The following is a 13,916-nucleotide window of genomic DNA, read 5'->3' as shown; positions in this document are numbered from 1 at the left end:
AGAGAGGTTCAGCAATAAATAATTGAGATTAACATGAGTGGTGTTTCAATGAGCTTGCACTTCTGATTCAAAGAGGAACCATTCCTTTCATCAATATTCCTTCCAGGAAGAAAGAGAATCTTGCAATTGTTTTTAACAGCACATGCTGCAAAGGTTTTCAGAGGGAATTATATGAGTAACTCAAGGATGTGCATGGCATCCTCAGTCTGTACAAGTGGAGCTCAAGATTCAAAGATACAGACCATTAATCTTCTTGACCCCATCGCCAACATAACAAACATGCCCCAAAAGTATCTCAAATTGGAATAACCTAGCCATTAATCTTTCATCATCATCCTCGCCATTGATCTTTGGCTTTGTTTTTTGTTCACTTGAATGTGGATGTTGGCTGTATTTCGTCACCCACTATTTGCAAGCACTGATCAAAGGGTTACAATTGTCCCATACAGAAGATCTTTGGATCATCGTCCATCCACTGCGGAGCCATTGGGTTAGGAGTCTTGATGATCAAACCATAGGCCCCACTTGTACCAACTAAGGACATGTGGCAAACATGCATATCCATGTGTCGAGGATTACGTAATTCATTTCACTAAGTAAACATAATAACATGAAATTTCCTTATATTAGCTATAGCTCTCAGCATCCTATCCATTCATACTTCAGATCTCGTAATAACAACAAAAGATTATTTTAACACATCAAACTATTTGGGCCACCCATATTCGAGAGATTTGGCTCAAAGCTTGCTAGGTGGAAAGGGAAATATCTTTCAGTTTGGGGGAGGAAAACTCTAATCAAGATGGCTTTGGCAAATCTCCTGGTCTATTTCCTGTCTCTATTCAAAATTCCAGTGTCAATGGTATCAAAGATTGATCATATCCCAAGGGATTTCTCACGGAATGGTTGTAAAGAGGTCCACAAATTCCATCTTGTCAATTCGAAGGTGGGGCGAAAACCCATGGGTTATGGGATCTTGGGATAGAAACCATTGAGGAAAAGAATTGGGCTTTGCCAAGCGAATGGTGGTAGAGATTTGGGGAGGAAGCGAACACATTGTGGGGAAAAGTATTTGAGGGGGAGTATGGGGAACGGCGTGGAAAGTGGTTCCCTGGTTTGGGTGGTCTGTGGTGTGGAAAGTTGTGACTAAAATTGGTCATCAGGCTAGAGGAATGGAAAGGTGCATAGCAGCGAGAAAAGGAGCAGAGTTGAGCCAGCACTTTTTTTTGGTAGGTAAAGGTAATAAATTCAGGTTTTGAATGGACGTCTGGTTGTGTCCATCCTGTTATCAGTGTCGCATCAGGCCTTATTTTCTCTTCCAATGTGTAAGGAAGAATTCATCAGTGACTGCTATGAATTACTGGGGAATTCTGAGGTTTGGAACATCAAGCCTGGCAGAAATTTGGACAATGAAGAGGTTGCTCTTTTTCAACTCTCTAGAGTCAGCTGTCAATTGTGAATATTGACCGCTCCATGGATGATAGGAGATCATGAAAATGGTCTCCAGACAGGCATTCATAAGTGAGACCTATGTTTTCAAGACAAATATGCCCCCCTCCTGGTGTTTCGGTTGATAACTTCCAAAAGTAAAATGTAAACGAGGGCTGGAATCCGATGATCATCACTGTCGTGTGGGGAAGTGTGGGATCATTTTTTTTTTGTGAGGATTTGGGATGAAATTGGTGTTTAATGGCTCGGTTGGGGAGGTGATTTGTGAATGGATCCATGGTCCTTCCAAAGGTTGTTAATAAAATAAAAAATAAAAATGGTGGCTTATGTTTTTTTTTTTTTTTCTGGGGGGGATGGTTAGGTGGAAAGGAAAATCAAGAACTTTGAAACGAAGAGTCATTTCCTACAGTCTTGACCAGGTAAATCTCATCTATGATTATCAATTGGACTCTTGCAACTCTGCAGGCCAAGATAACATCAGTTGTGCCATATTGGATGGTCCAATTGTATCCCTCTTTTTTTGGATATGCTTCTTTGTATCCATGCTCAGCTGGAAGGTGACAAGAGGGTCACTTCCTTTGCTTTTGTTTTTTTGGCTTGTAATTTTGGTTGCTTTTGAAGAATAAAATCATAGTCATCATTAAAAGAAAAAAGAAAAGAAGGAAAAAAAAAAAAAACATCATGGCAGAATATGTTGATCTACTTAAGAAAGAATAACCTGGTGATCTGGATTTTGGAAAACAAAGCTCTTTGGCCTCTTGATGCACACATATCCATCAGTTGGACTTAGGAGCCCTGCCAAGACCTGTTGTGCATGGATGTCAGTCCATGTAAATACATAGATGACTACTTTCTTTAACCAGTAACTGTAATTTTATTAGAAAAGCAATCTCTCAAAAACAAATTATAAGAAAAGTAAATAAAGGTTAATAATACAAGCATCCTTGTGGAATGGCCCAGTTGAGTTTTGAATTTGCTTGATTTCTTAGCTCAAGTCTTAACATGATTTGGCCCCACTCATGACCAAATGAGTTGGTCTGAGTCACTGAGTCTATTAACCATGTGTCGAAGATTTCAAGCATGTCACCTTGGTAAAGAAAGATAACAAAACAACGGTTTGTATACTCCACCTGTGCCAAATGGACCATAGAACATCTTAGTATGGATTTCATCTTAGGGTTGCTGAAGACAACGTGATCATGATTTTTTTTGCATTATAGATGATCACTTCTCTAAGATGGCACGTAGCTATGATTCCACGCCCCTAGGGATGGCGAGGATGGAATGGCGAAAAAAAATTGGATGTACAGAATAATCCAAATGGCGGACCTGTTGGAGTCATAGGAAAGAAGGCGATGTAGGATTCAAATAGCGTGGCGGAGGGGAAAGAGGAAGAGGAGGGAGGATGGATTGAAGTTCACAGGAAAAAGAAGGCGGTGCCCTCCAAAAACATCTTCTCGAAAAAGCTCTCTGACACATGGCGGTACCCACCATTAACGTTACATAACTGTTTTTGGATGCCATGCTTGTGGGTGACCACATTAGCATGTGGGATTTTTTCCTATCCTCAAGCAGTGGTCACTTATAACTCTACCATGAACCACATCAGCATGTGAAATCTTGTTCTAAATTGAGCAGAGTTCACCTACAAATTTTTTGCTAACTATTTGATAGGATTGTCCCCTTCCAAACTTGTTGGTGGGCTTAAGCCTTGACAACCTATCGATCACCGATTACTACCAGACTGAGCCAAGAAGCTGAGGGTACAACATATCCAGGAGATGCACAAGAAGGTCAGGCATAAGATGATGGAAAGTGAAGAAAATTATAAGGGATAAACTGAAATGATGCGAGACTTCACACAATTCAACTAAGCGACCAAGTGACAGCCCAACATAAACATGAACACTTTCCACCAGGGTCATATAAAAAGTTACATTTGGGCAATGTGGGTACTTGACATGTTGAAAAGCAAGTTGGAGAAAACTTATACCTCATTGAGCTTCCACCTGAGCTGAAGATCAGCCCAATCTTCAATGTGAAGACCTGACCCACCTGTTTCGAGCATCATGAGTATGAGAACATGGAAGAGTTGGCAACTTTAGGTACTTGGAGTTGTACAACAATCTAATAGGTGACCAGATCATGTCCAAGAAACAGGTACCAAAAGATTTTGGTGAAGTGGAGAGGTCAACCAAGACATGATTGCACTTGGGTCCCCACTCCCCACAGAAGAGTTCCAGAGATTAAATCCAGAGCTCTAAGAACAGTGCAGTGAGTTCACTGTGACGGAGAAGAGTACTTCCAATCTAGGGGGAGTTTATGCGAGCAAGACATACTCGTGTGTGCAACACAGGACATCAATGGGCCCCATGTTATCACATATGTGGATCCACAGGTGGCCCCATGTCCACATGCATATGCTTTTGTTTTTTAGTCTCTTTATGTATTGGAATAATCAAAATATCCATTTCTTACAACTCAGTGAAATAACTAATGTAGGGTAGTTCTTATCCCAACTAATCATCATCATCTAAGCCTTATCCCAACTAATTAGGGTCGGCTACATGAATCGTGCCCCACCATTCCAATCTATCAAGGACCATAACTTCATTTAGACCATAGGTTATTAAATCTTTTCTTAATAACCTCACCTATGTCATTTTAGGCCTTCTCCTTGCCCTTTTGGAGACTTCAAGTTGCACTAACTCACTCCTAGGCTTAAAGATTAATGTCAACAAAATGGAAATTTTGGGAGCTCACGTTGGTACTGAAGATTTGCAGCGCTTACCAATTACTTTTAGGTGCAAGATGGGAATGTTTCCTTCAGCATACTTAGGGCTGTCGCTTTGTGTAGGAAAGATACCTTGGGGATAAGGTGTTAGAAGGAATTGAGAGGAAACTAGCAAGCTGGAAGTGTCAGTATCTCTCTTTGGGAGGCAGGTGGACTCTTATTAAAGCAACTTTCTCTAATATTCCTGTGTATTTTATGTCCCTCTTCAAGTGCCCTAGGTAGGTCGTCAAACAGGCTTGAAAAACTGAGAAGAGGTTTCTTTTGGAAAGGCACTAAGTTTGAAAGGAAATTTCATCTCCTCAAGTAGGAGGTCAGCAAGCCGATTAAGGCAAGTGGTGCTGGTTAAAAATGTTTGGGTAACACGAATGTGGCTCTTCTTGTAAGAGTTCCTCTTTATATAGAGCCACTACTGTCTGGAAAGCAATTGCATCAATAGACCGCTTGGTGCAAAGAGGGATAGCCTTTCCTATTGGGAATTGGCATCGCATTTGTTTATGGGGTGACATTTGGTGTGGTGATCGTGTATTTCAGGATCTCTTCCCTAGGATGGCCCATCTTGCCCGCAATCATTTCATTTTCATAGCAGGTTATTTCTCATATTGCGATGGTTCAATGGTTTGAAACCCACCTTGTTGTAGGAACATGACAGATGAGATGGGGGAGTTTGTCAGGTTACTTGACCATTTGAAGAGTATTTATTTGTCCAATCATAAAGAAGACTCGTTGGTTCAGTGGTTTGAAACCCACCTTGTTGTAGGAACATGACAGATGAGATGGGGGAGTTTGTCAAGTTACTTAATCGTTTAAAGAGTATTTATTTGTTCGATCATAAAGAAGACTCGATGATTTGGACCACGCATCTGTCAGCCCCCCGCTTTAAAAAATAAATAAATAAATAAATAAACAAGACTTTCTCACCCATTCATCATTAGTTCTATGGAACCCCCAACCCGGTGTGGAGAGGAAGAGAGTTCTCACAATAGACAATCTTCAAAGAATATCCTTAGTTCTCCTAATGTTTGTTTAATGTGGAATGACAAGACGATTGATCACCTCTTTTTGCACTACTCATTCACTAGTAAATTTTGGGATCATTTTTTGTTTTTGTTTCATACTTATTAGATGATGTCGAAGGGAGTGGAGGATCTTTTGTGGGCTTTTTTTTTTTTTTAATGGAGGATCTTTTGTGGGATTGGCATGGAGGAAGGGTTGGCAAGGCTGGTAAAGTTGTGTGGAAGCTGACCATCATAACTATGTTATGGGCTCTCTAGGGAGCTTGTAATGGTCAATACTTTTAGAAAGAAAATGCCTCGATGGATGAAGTTATTAGGAAGGTTAAATGTCTTGTTTTGGATTGGGTTGTTAATGTAAAGGCAGCTTCGGCTATGAATCTCTCTGTGGCTTTTTTAAGTTTTGTTGTGTGGTATTCTTTTCCCTCTTGTTGGCCGGCTTTTTAATAAATTGTTGTTCTCTCTCAAAAAACCCACTCCAACTGGTAGAATCCTTGGTCTTTGTTGCACATGAACAAACCATCTAAGTCTACTTTCCCTCATCTTATTACCTATTGATACTACTACTACGTTCCCTTGAATGCTTTCATCTCTAATTCTATCCCTCCTCGTCTTGCCACTCATCCATCTCAAGATCCTCATTTCAGCTACATTCATCATATGAACATCTTGTTCCTTAATTGCCCAACATTCTATCTCATAAGCATGGCTAGTCTTAAAGCCATCCTATAAATTTTCACTTTAGTTTAGTGCTAACAACGATTACATAAAATTCACGAGGCACATCTCCATTTCTTCCATCTAGCTTGAATTCTATAGACAACATCCTTCTCAATCTCTCCACCCTAATGAATTATTGAGCCAAGATATCGGAAGTGATCATTTTGGGAAACGTTTTGGTCAACAATCTTAACTCCTCATTTTCACTGTTGTTGTTATTAAAATTGCACTCCATATACTCTATTTTTAAATCCTTTACATTCTAAAGCACCCCTCCATAAATCTAGCGTTGTGTCTACGCCCTCCCTCATCTTGACAATTAAAACTATGTCATCCGCAAACAACATACGCAATAGGATATCATCCTCCAAATGCCTCATTAACTTGTCCATAACCAATCTAAAAAGGTACAGACTCAATTGGTGCATGCCTACAGCTATTGGGAACTCACTTGTCTCGCCACTAGTAGTCATCACATTTGTCATCGCTCCCTGATACATATCCTTAATCATGTCAATACATCCTCTTGAAACTATTTTTTTCTAAACACCCACTGGACTAACTCTATAGGGACCCTATTGTATGCTTTCTCTAAGTCGATAAAGACCATGTGTTGAACCTTCCTCCTCTCCCTATATTTCTCCATCAATTGTCTAATACGAAAATAGCTTTAGTGGTAGACCTCACTGGCATGAAACCAAACTGATGTTTAGATATATTTACTCATGCCTTTGTCTTTGGTCAATAACTCTCTGCCATAGCTTCATAGTATGGTTCATATGTTTAATCCCACAACAGTTTTACATCTCTGTATGTCTACTTTATTCTTAAAAATAGTTACTACGATACTTTTCCTCCAAAGTATAGCTCAATCATTCTCTCCCATAGTTTCTCTAGTTTTTCCCTTTCATTTAGCGATTACGGTTACTCTCCTATATAAGGCTTCATATTAGAAATGTGGAACAACCATTGCTTAAAGAACTAATATATATATATATATATATGAACTTATAAAACTCTAACTACAAGGAGCATTATAGTGAACTATAGCATGCATTTTGTATTACATACCATACAGCCATCGTACCATGTTTTTTTGGCACTTATTGTAGTACCTTACTATAGTGCATAGGCATAGAGCACCATTCTTTTTTTAAAACTAAAGGATCCCAGATCACTCAAGTGCTTGGGTGGGATATCATTGGCACATTGCAAGAGCTATGATTGACCTAGTGTTTTCAGTAGCATTATAGAGTAGCGTGTAGCATATGCTAGGTAGTGTAGAGTAGCGAAAACACTACGTAGCGTGCACAACTAGCATAATTCCCTGGTAGCGTAAGCTACATGGTATGTAGCGTAAACTACATTGCATGTAGCGCAGCATAGTGTGTAGCATAGATAGCGTAAGCTACTTAAAATCTAGTTTTTTTTCGGGTGTTTTTTCTATTTTAGTTTAACACCTATTTTAAAATGGCGATGACTTATACCTATGACACGTGGCACTATATTAAACTAATCCAGGCCATCCAAATTGTGGTCCATATCATAGATGGAGCACTTAGATCAATCTAAAAGAAGAAGTCACACTTAGAGATGTCTAAAGGCAGAGAAAGAGAGAGAAAGAGAGATTTTGCATGGAAATAAGTGGTTGATGATCCAAATTCGTAGTCATGAACTCATAGAAATTATGTATTTTGTAAATTTTATCATATTTTCTATTATTTTAATTAAAAATATTAAGGATTGTGTAACTTATGCTACACGCTATGTAGCTTATGCCACGCCAAACGCCACGCTATATGCTACACGCTATTTAAAACACTGGATTGACCCTTGGTCTACATCACAAACTAGTGCATGTAATCCCTTCTTTTTTGCCAGCTTATTGGCTAAATCATTAGCCTCTCTAAGAACCAGGTTAAAGAAAACTTGTAAAGATGAAACTAACTCCCGGATTTTCTTTAACAAACGGGCAAAGTTTAAATGGCTCCAATTTTGACTGCGAGGATCATGAAATGGCACTTCTAGAATCCCCTTCTATAAAAACCTCACATGAGAGGTAAAATGGCCACCCTAGTGGACAGACCCCATAGCTACTGCTAATGGACAGACCCATAGCTATTGATAATGGAAGGACATCACAACCCCTCAAAATAACACATTTGCAAAGATTGATCTAGAGCCTTCATGCCACTTCAAAATACCTTAAAATTCCTTTAACATTGTGACTTTGGCTGATGGCACTTCAAAGAGTATCAATGTATCAAAATATCAACATTATCAATTGCAATGTTAATATTTATTATGAGAGCAAGAAAAGGTTTTCTCATCTTAAATTTTGGAAGAAACAACCACCACCTAATGATCAAAAGACAGTCAATAATCATAAGCATGAAAAAGACGTGATGTGTGTGATCCTCATCACTATCATCATCTAAAGCCTTATCCCAACTACTTTGAATAACTTATCTAGAAGTTCAAGTTTGTGGTTCTTCTGAAAGAAACAACATTAGAGCCCATAGTTGTTGCATCTACACATGTTAACATTGCACCAACCGAAGGCCGAGGGAAGTTCCCTGGCTTCAACAGTTCCATGCCACACCTATGGTTTATTTTCCTGATTTCTAGCTGATATAGCAGGATTTGAGAAGGGAGGCTGCATTTATATGCTTTGTTGAATTGGATTGCAATAAAATATAGAGTAGAAATGACATAGTTCAAGTTACCTTCCTTGGTGGTAATAACAAGGAGGTAACCCTTAAACTGCAATCAAGCCCACCGTTTTTTTTTTCTTTTCTTCTCTTTTACAAGTGCAACTTGATATTAATAAAATAGCATTTGGACCCTGGTCCCACCATCAATGAAGATGGATACTAGTTTGGTCATTTTCCAATTGCCAGTATATTGAATTGAGAATTGCTTAATTCAATGCAATAATGCGTGTGCATCTAGATGCTACCAAATAGTTTGAAGGCGCATCAGAAAATGCAAATTTTAGTGCAATAATGGCAGAAGGCATGTTAGTAGATCTTTTTCCCTTTTCATGGGTGGGGTATTCAATTCATGGAACAAAAACCAATCTTCATTACAGGTTGATCCAACTATCAAGTAAGGCACACCATAGAAAACCGTAAACAACAACCCCAAAAAACTCCACATTCACATGGGGCATCCCATTTTCATTGTTGGATAGACCTGGTTTTCAAGTCATCCCACATTCATGGTGGGACAACCTTGGTGGATGGGCGAAACGTCATACAAACCCATGGTGGGCCCGCACGCCAATTGTGAGTGTGTATGAGAGAGAGAGAGAGAGAGAGAGAGAGAGAGAGAGAGAGAGAGAGAGAGAGAGAGAGAGACAGACAGACAATAGAGTATAGGAGCATTGAATGGAAGCAAAACCTTGAGAAGGGTTGATTTGCCACATCCATTGGGTCCGAGAAGCATCCATAACTGTCCAGTGGGAATCCGGATGGAACAGTGGTTGAGTATTGGAACCACCTCCTCCACCTGACCACCACTAAGATGCCTCTTCCTCATTGTAACAGAGAAACTCAAATTGCGTCCTTCAATGGTAAAACTCATATTATTGTCATTGCTATTGCTGCTGCAACAGCGGAAAAGACAATTCTTTCTTTGGGGAAGAAAATAAACGGCCCTACAATAATTATTGGAAATCCAGACTGATGGTGGTCGACCAAAACTCATTTGGTAAGAGAGAGGCCCAACCAGATGATGAGAGGGCGGAGGAAGAGTCATCGAATACATAAGCAGCAGCCACCACTTACCCTCTTCTTCTCTCCTGCATCATCAACACTAATCCACCTCAGCTCATTTCTTGGGTAAGTAACCAAAATCCCTTGCAAATTATACTTTCATGGCTCTTACAAAAAGCCGATTCGCTGAGGCGCATTCCTCGACGAATATCCCCTGTAGCACGACGTGCCTCTGCCTGTGGAGCCCACCTTTATATATGTGTTTCATGGGACGCGGAGGTGGCTACTGTACGGTGCTCTGTAGGCCCCACCCTTTTATATATATATATATATATATATATATATATATATATAAAATCCAGCTGTATATTTATTTTTTCAGATGCTTTTAGAGCATGAGACAGATCTACAATTCAAGTGAACCACACCACGAGAAAAAGATAACAAAGGTTGGGTAAACGCCCACCATTAAAAACTACCATGGATGATATTTCGATAGTATTAATAATGTTTCGATATTACCAAAATTATTTTAAAATATATAATTTTACTTCTTTTATGAGTATATTTGTTGACAATAATATTAAGCATATTGCAAAATATGTTATGTTATGTTATATTGTATATATGTATATATATATATGTGCATGCATATGTATTAAAATATTAATAGATATTTTAATGAAAGGTTGGATGGCCCAATGGATGGATGGAATTTTTGGACTGATTTTTTATGATGGTACATGTTTTTAGGTCTCCGTTGAATAAAAAATATCACGTATGTATTTTTTTACAAATTTTTAATTTCTAAATATATAAATATATATTTTTTTTAGTATCTCTTAAAAATTCACTTTAAAAAATGCACCATTTTCCTCATATTTCCTGGCATATTTTGTTATCATCAATATTAATATTAGTTTTGCATCTCCAATCAACAAAACTTATAATGATACCAATAATTCAAACAATAGTAGCAACATGGAGAAAGCAACATTAACTTACTCACGATGTCAAGTAGACCTAAAAGAGGTTAAGACATAAATATCAATTCAAATTAATAAAGTTCTTATGACTCCTAAGGTGTAGTCCACTTGAGCTTTGGATTTGCTTTTCTTCTTTTTCTTTTTTTCTTTTTTGAAGGGTGAAAGGATCACTACTTAGTTTAGTGGAGCTTGTTGTCAGAAGCCATTATTATTAGTTAGTGATGGCATTTGTAGTGCCCATAGAGAGACTAGTCTCGAGATGTGGCAAAAAGGATGGGGCAACGGTTGAAAAGTGTGTAGGAATTTGATATGTGGAATCACATAGATATGGATCTAGGATCCCAATCCAAGAGCATCAAGCAATCATAAGAGAATACAAAGGTTTAATGTGGAAAACTCTTGCGGGAAAAAAATCACGGCATAAAGTGATAGATCTTCACTATGAAAATAGAAATTACAAAGAGAGGGGACTTACCCGATTCAAATAAACATGAATCTTACCCTTGCTACACCCTTTAATAACCCTATAGACCCTTTTAGAAACCCTTGGAATACATTTAGGAAGCCTTAGAATTACTTAGAAAAGCCCTAGGGACCCCTATTTATAATTTAGGAAACTCCACTTATGCACTTCTCTGAAAACGCCTTAAATTTACACAATCCGCAGCCATCTGTGTAACCTTCGACTGGTCGAGACTGGGTTTTGACTGGTCGAGCAGCGCGGTAAAACCAGATTTATGATATCTGTTTTACAACAATTTCTACCATGTCTTCAATCTTTAACCGTGTAGCTTCTTAACCTCTTTTCTTATCTCTGCATCACATCATAGCTTCTCGTGCACACTTCGTCCTTCTTTTTCGCCATCGCCAAGCCTGGAGAAGTCGCACAAAACTTGAACTTCTCTGCAGGAACAACCTTGGTGATCATGTCTTCCGGATTCACGCTGGTGTGACTCTTCTCCAGAGTTACGCCTCTTTCCTCAAGCACATGTTGGATAACATGGACATCCAACTAATTGCTCCACCCGTTAGTACAAACAAGTAACTTGAAGTCGACTTTCTGTAATCCACACCGCTTGTGTAATCTGAATCCACATACCCAACCAACTTTGTCCCTATCTTCCCAAAAGTAAAGACGTAGTCTTCTTACCATCTCACCACTATCCAATATTGTTTGTCGGGATATTTGCTCATAACACTGATAGCCTGTGAAATAGCTGGTCTAATACAGACCATGGCATGCATTGTTAACCGCATTCGAATAAGGTTCATGAGATATATCCTGCTTTTCCTCATATGTTTTTGGGACATGTCCTGAGGAAAACTTGAGGAAAGACGCATGGAAAATGCTATCTGGCTTTGTCTGGTCCATCACATCCCTGATCAATACCTATACAAGGTATTATACCCATGATTACCAAAATCCATTCCTCTTTCAGTCTCAATGCCGAGAACCATCTTTGCAGCCCCCCAATCATTCATTCTGAATGTCTCACTTAACCGAGTCTTCAGTACATTGATTTCAGACATGTCATAATTGGCGATGTATATGTCATCAGCATACAATACTTGACTCACCATGAATGAATCAAATTTTATACCACTGCCTAGGCGATAGGTCGTACCATGACCTCCTATAAACTCTTTTTCTCAGGCCATTTAACTTCGAACCGCTATGATTGCTTCATGTACATCTGCTCTTCTAATTTTCGTACAGAAGTGCAGACTCCACATCCATCATTGCAGCTCAAGATCGTATTGGCCAGCCAACGCCAATCACGAATTTAATATACATCTGCTATACCGTAAACGCGAATATCTCTAAGAAGCCGATTCCTTCTCTCCGAGCATAACCATTCGCTATCAACCTCTCTCTGTATCTGTGTTGTATCCTCCTGAAGATCTACCTGCATCCAATCGCTCTCCTGCTCACTGGAAGCTCCACCCGCTCCCATCTGCCGGTCTGGTACAACGAGTCCATCACATCGCCCATAGTCACCTTCCGCTTCTCAGCACCAGGTTCTCCTAGAGCCATCTGAATAGAAGATGGATCCCTTGCGATATTGGAGTCACCCATGTACCTTGGCGATACTTGCGATTATGTCGTATGATTCTTCTCACAGGTGGCTGTTTTACTTGCTCTGTATATCTATTCGTGCATCTCAGCCTTCATGCCCTGCTCGCTCATGCGGTCATGCCCAACATACCACACACGTGCAAATGTGGAATCTGCTACAACCACTGCAGCTCCACCTGTTGAAGTGCTCCCGATCAACCTATAAATATTATCGAGTCGTTGCGCTTTCATAATTATCCATGCCCCTTTAAATATTTTAAGGACACTATCATTACTTGTGAACATGCATCCTATAGCTTCGAGTGTATCGACAAAAATCAAGCTCTTCTTCATGTTAGGAACGTGCCTTACCCCAGTCAGGGTACGCTCTGTCCCATCAAACATCTTGACACGTACTATACCAACCAACACAACATTACAAGCACTGTCATTGCCCATGAATACCTGTCCACCATCGTACTCCCTGTAGCTGGTAAACCAACTCCGATGAAGAGCCATGTGAAAGGATGCCTTTGTGTTTAAAATCCACTCACCCTTATAATCATTGTATGAGTGTTTGATCGTAGGCACAGACAAAATATTACCATCACATCCACTCGATCCATCTGACGTGGCAGCATTGACTTCCCTGTACGAAGTGTAAGATTCTTCTCTCTTAGATTTATGATTTGTACAATCCTTCTTTGTGTGTCTTTCCATCTCATAATTCCAGCACTTTACCTTTCCTTTGCCCTTGCCCTTGGATTTGGATCTAGAATTTGTACCTTGTTCAAAATTTTCATCCCCTGTAAGCAGTGCATCAGAAGATATCCCCATGTCGACATTAAGCTTTCTCATAGCCTTCCCTTGAAGGACCGAGATAACAGTGTCAACACTCAGGGTTTTATTCGTGGTGCACATTGTGTCCTTAAATGACTCATACGACACTAGAAGAGAATTCAGTAATATACATGCTTGTTCTTTAACTTTCATCACTTCCTCCGTATCCAACAATTTACAAACTAATTTATTAAAGCTGTTGATGTGAGCTTGCAGATCTCCACCATCTGTTATCTTGAAGTTATACCATTGATTCTTCAAGTGTAGCCGATTTTCAGAGGATTTTTTCGCATATAAATCCTCTGACTTTGCCCATAACTTATCCGCAGTTTTCTCACTCATGAC

The 13,916-nt window shown here is 39.4% G+C and overlaps 1 protein-coding gene across 16 annotated transcripts in view; it reads right to left on the bottom strand.

Moving 5' to 3' along the window:
* Positions 1 to 9,920, bottom strand: part of LOC131220701 (ABC transporter I family member 10) — a 29,558-nt gene extending 19,638 nt beyond the window's left edge. For 4 of the 16 annotated variants that reach the window (XR_009158789.1, XR_009158790.1, XM_058215481.1 and 1 more), the window contains exons 1-2: positions 9,376 to 9,914; positions 2,168 to 2,254 (exon numbers count right to left, since the gene is read on the bottom strand). Coding sequence is in view for 14 of the 16 variants with exons in the window: in XM_058215481.1 (XP_058071464.1) it covers positions 2,168 to 2,254; positions 9,376 to 9,741 (453 nt within the window). In the remaining 2 variants the exon portion in view is untranslated. Of the gene's footprint in view, positions 1 to 2,167; positions 2,255 to 3,442; positions 3,505 to 9,375 lie in introns of those variants that run through there. The other 12 variants (XM_058215483.1, XM_058215486.1, XM_058215485.1 and 9 more) reach the window with 10 other exon arrangements.
* Between the last annotated feature and the right edge of the window lie 3,996 nt (positions 9,921 to 13,916).

Source organism: Magnolia sinica, chromosome 12 (genome assembly GCF_029962835.1).
Source record: "Magnolia sinica isolate HGM2019 chromosome 12, MsV1, whole genome shotgun sequence".
In the NCBI taxonomy this organism is placed as follows: domain Eukaryota; kingdom Viridiplantae; phylum Streptophyta; class Magnoliopsida; order Magnoliales; family Magnoliaceae; genus Magnolia; species Magnolia sinica.
The sequence above is the reverse complement of the archived record's forward strand: the minus strand, read 5'-3'. Positions and strand labels throughout refer to the sequence as shown.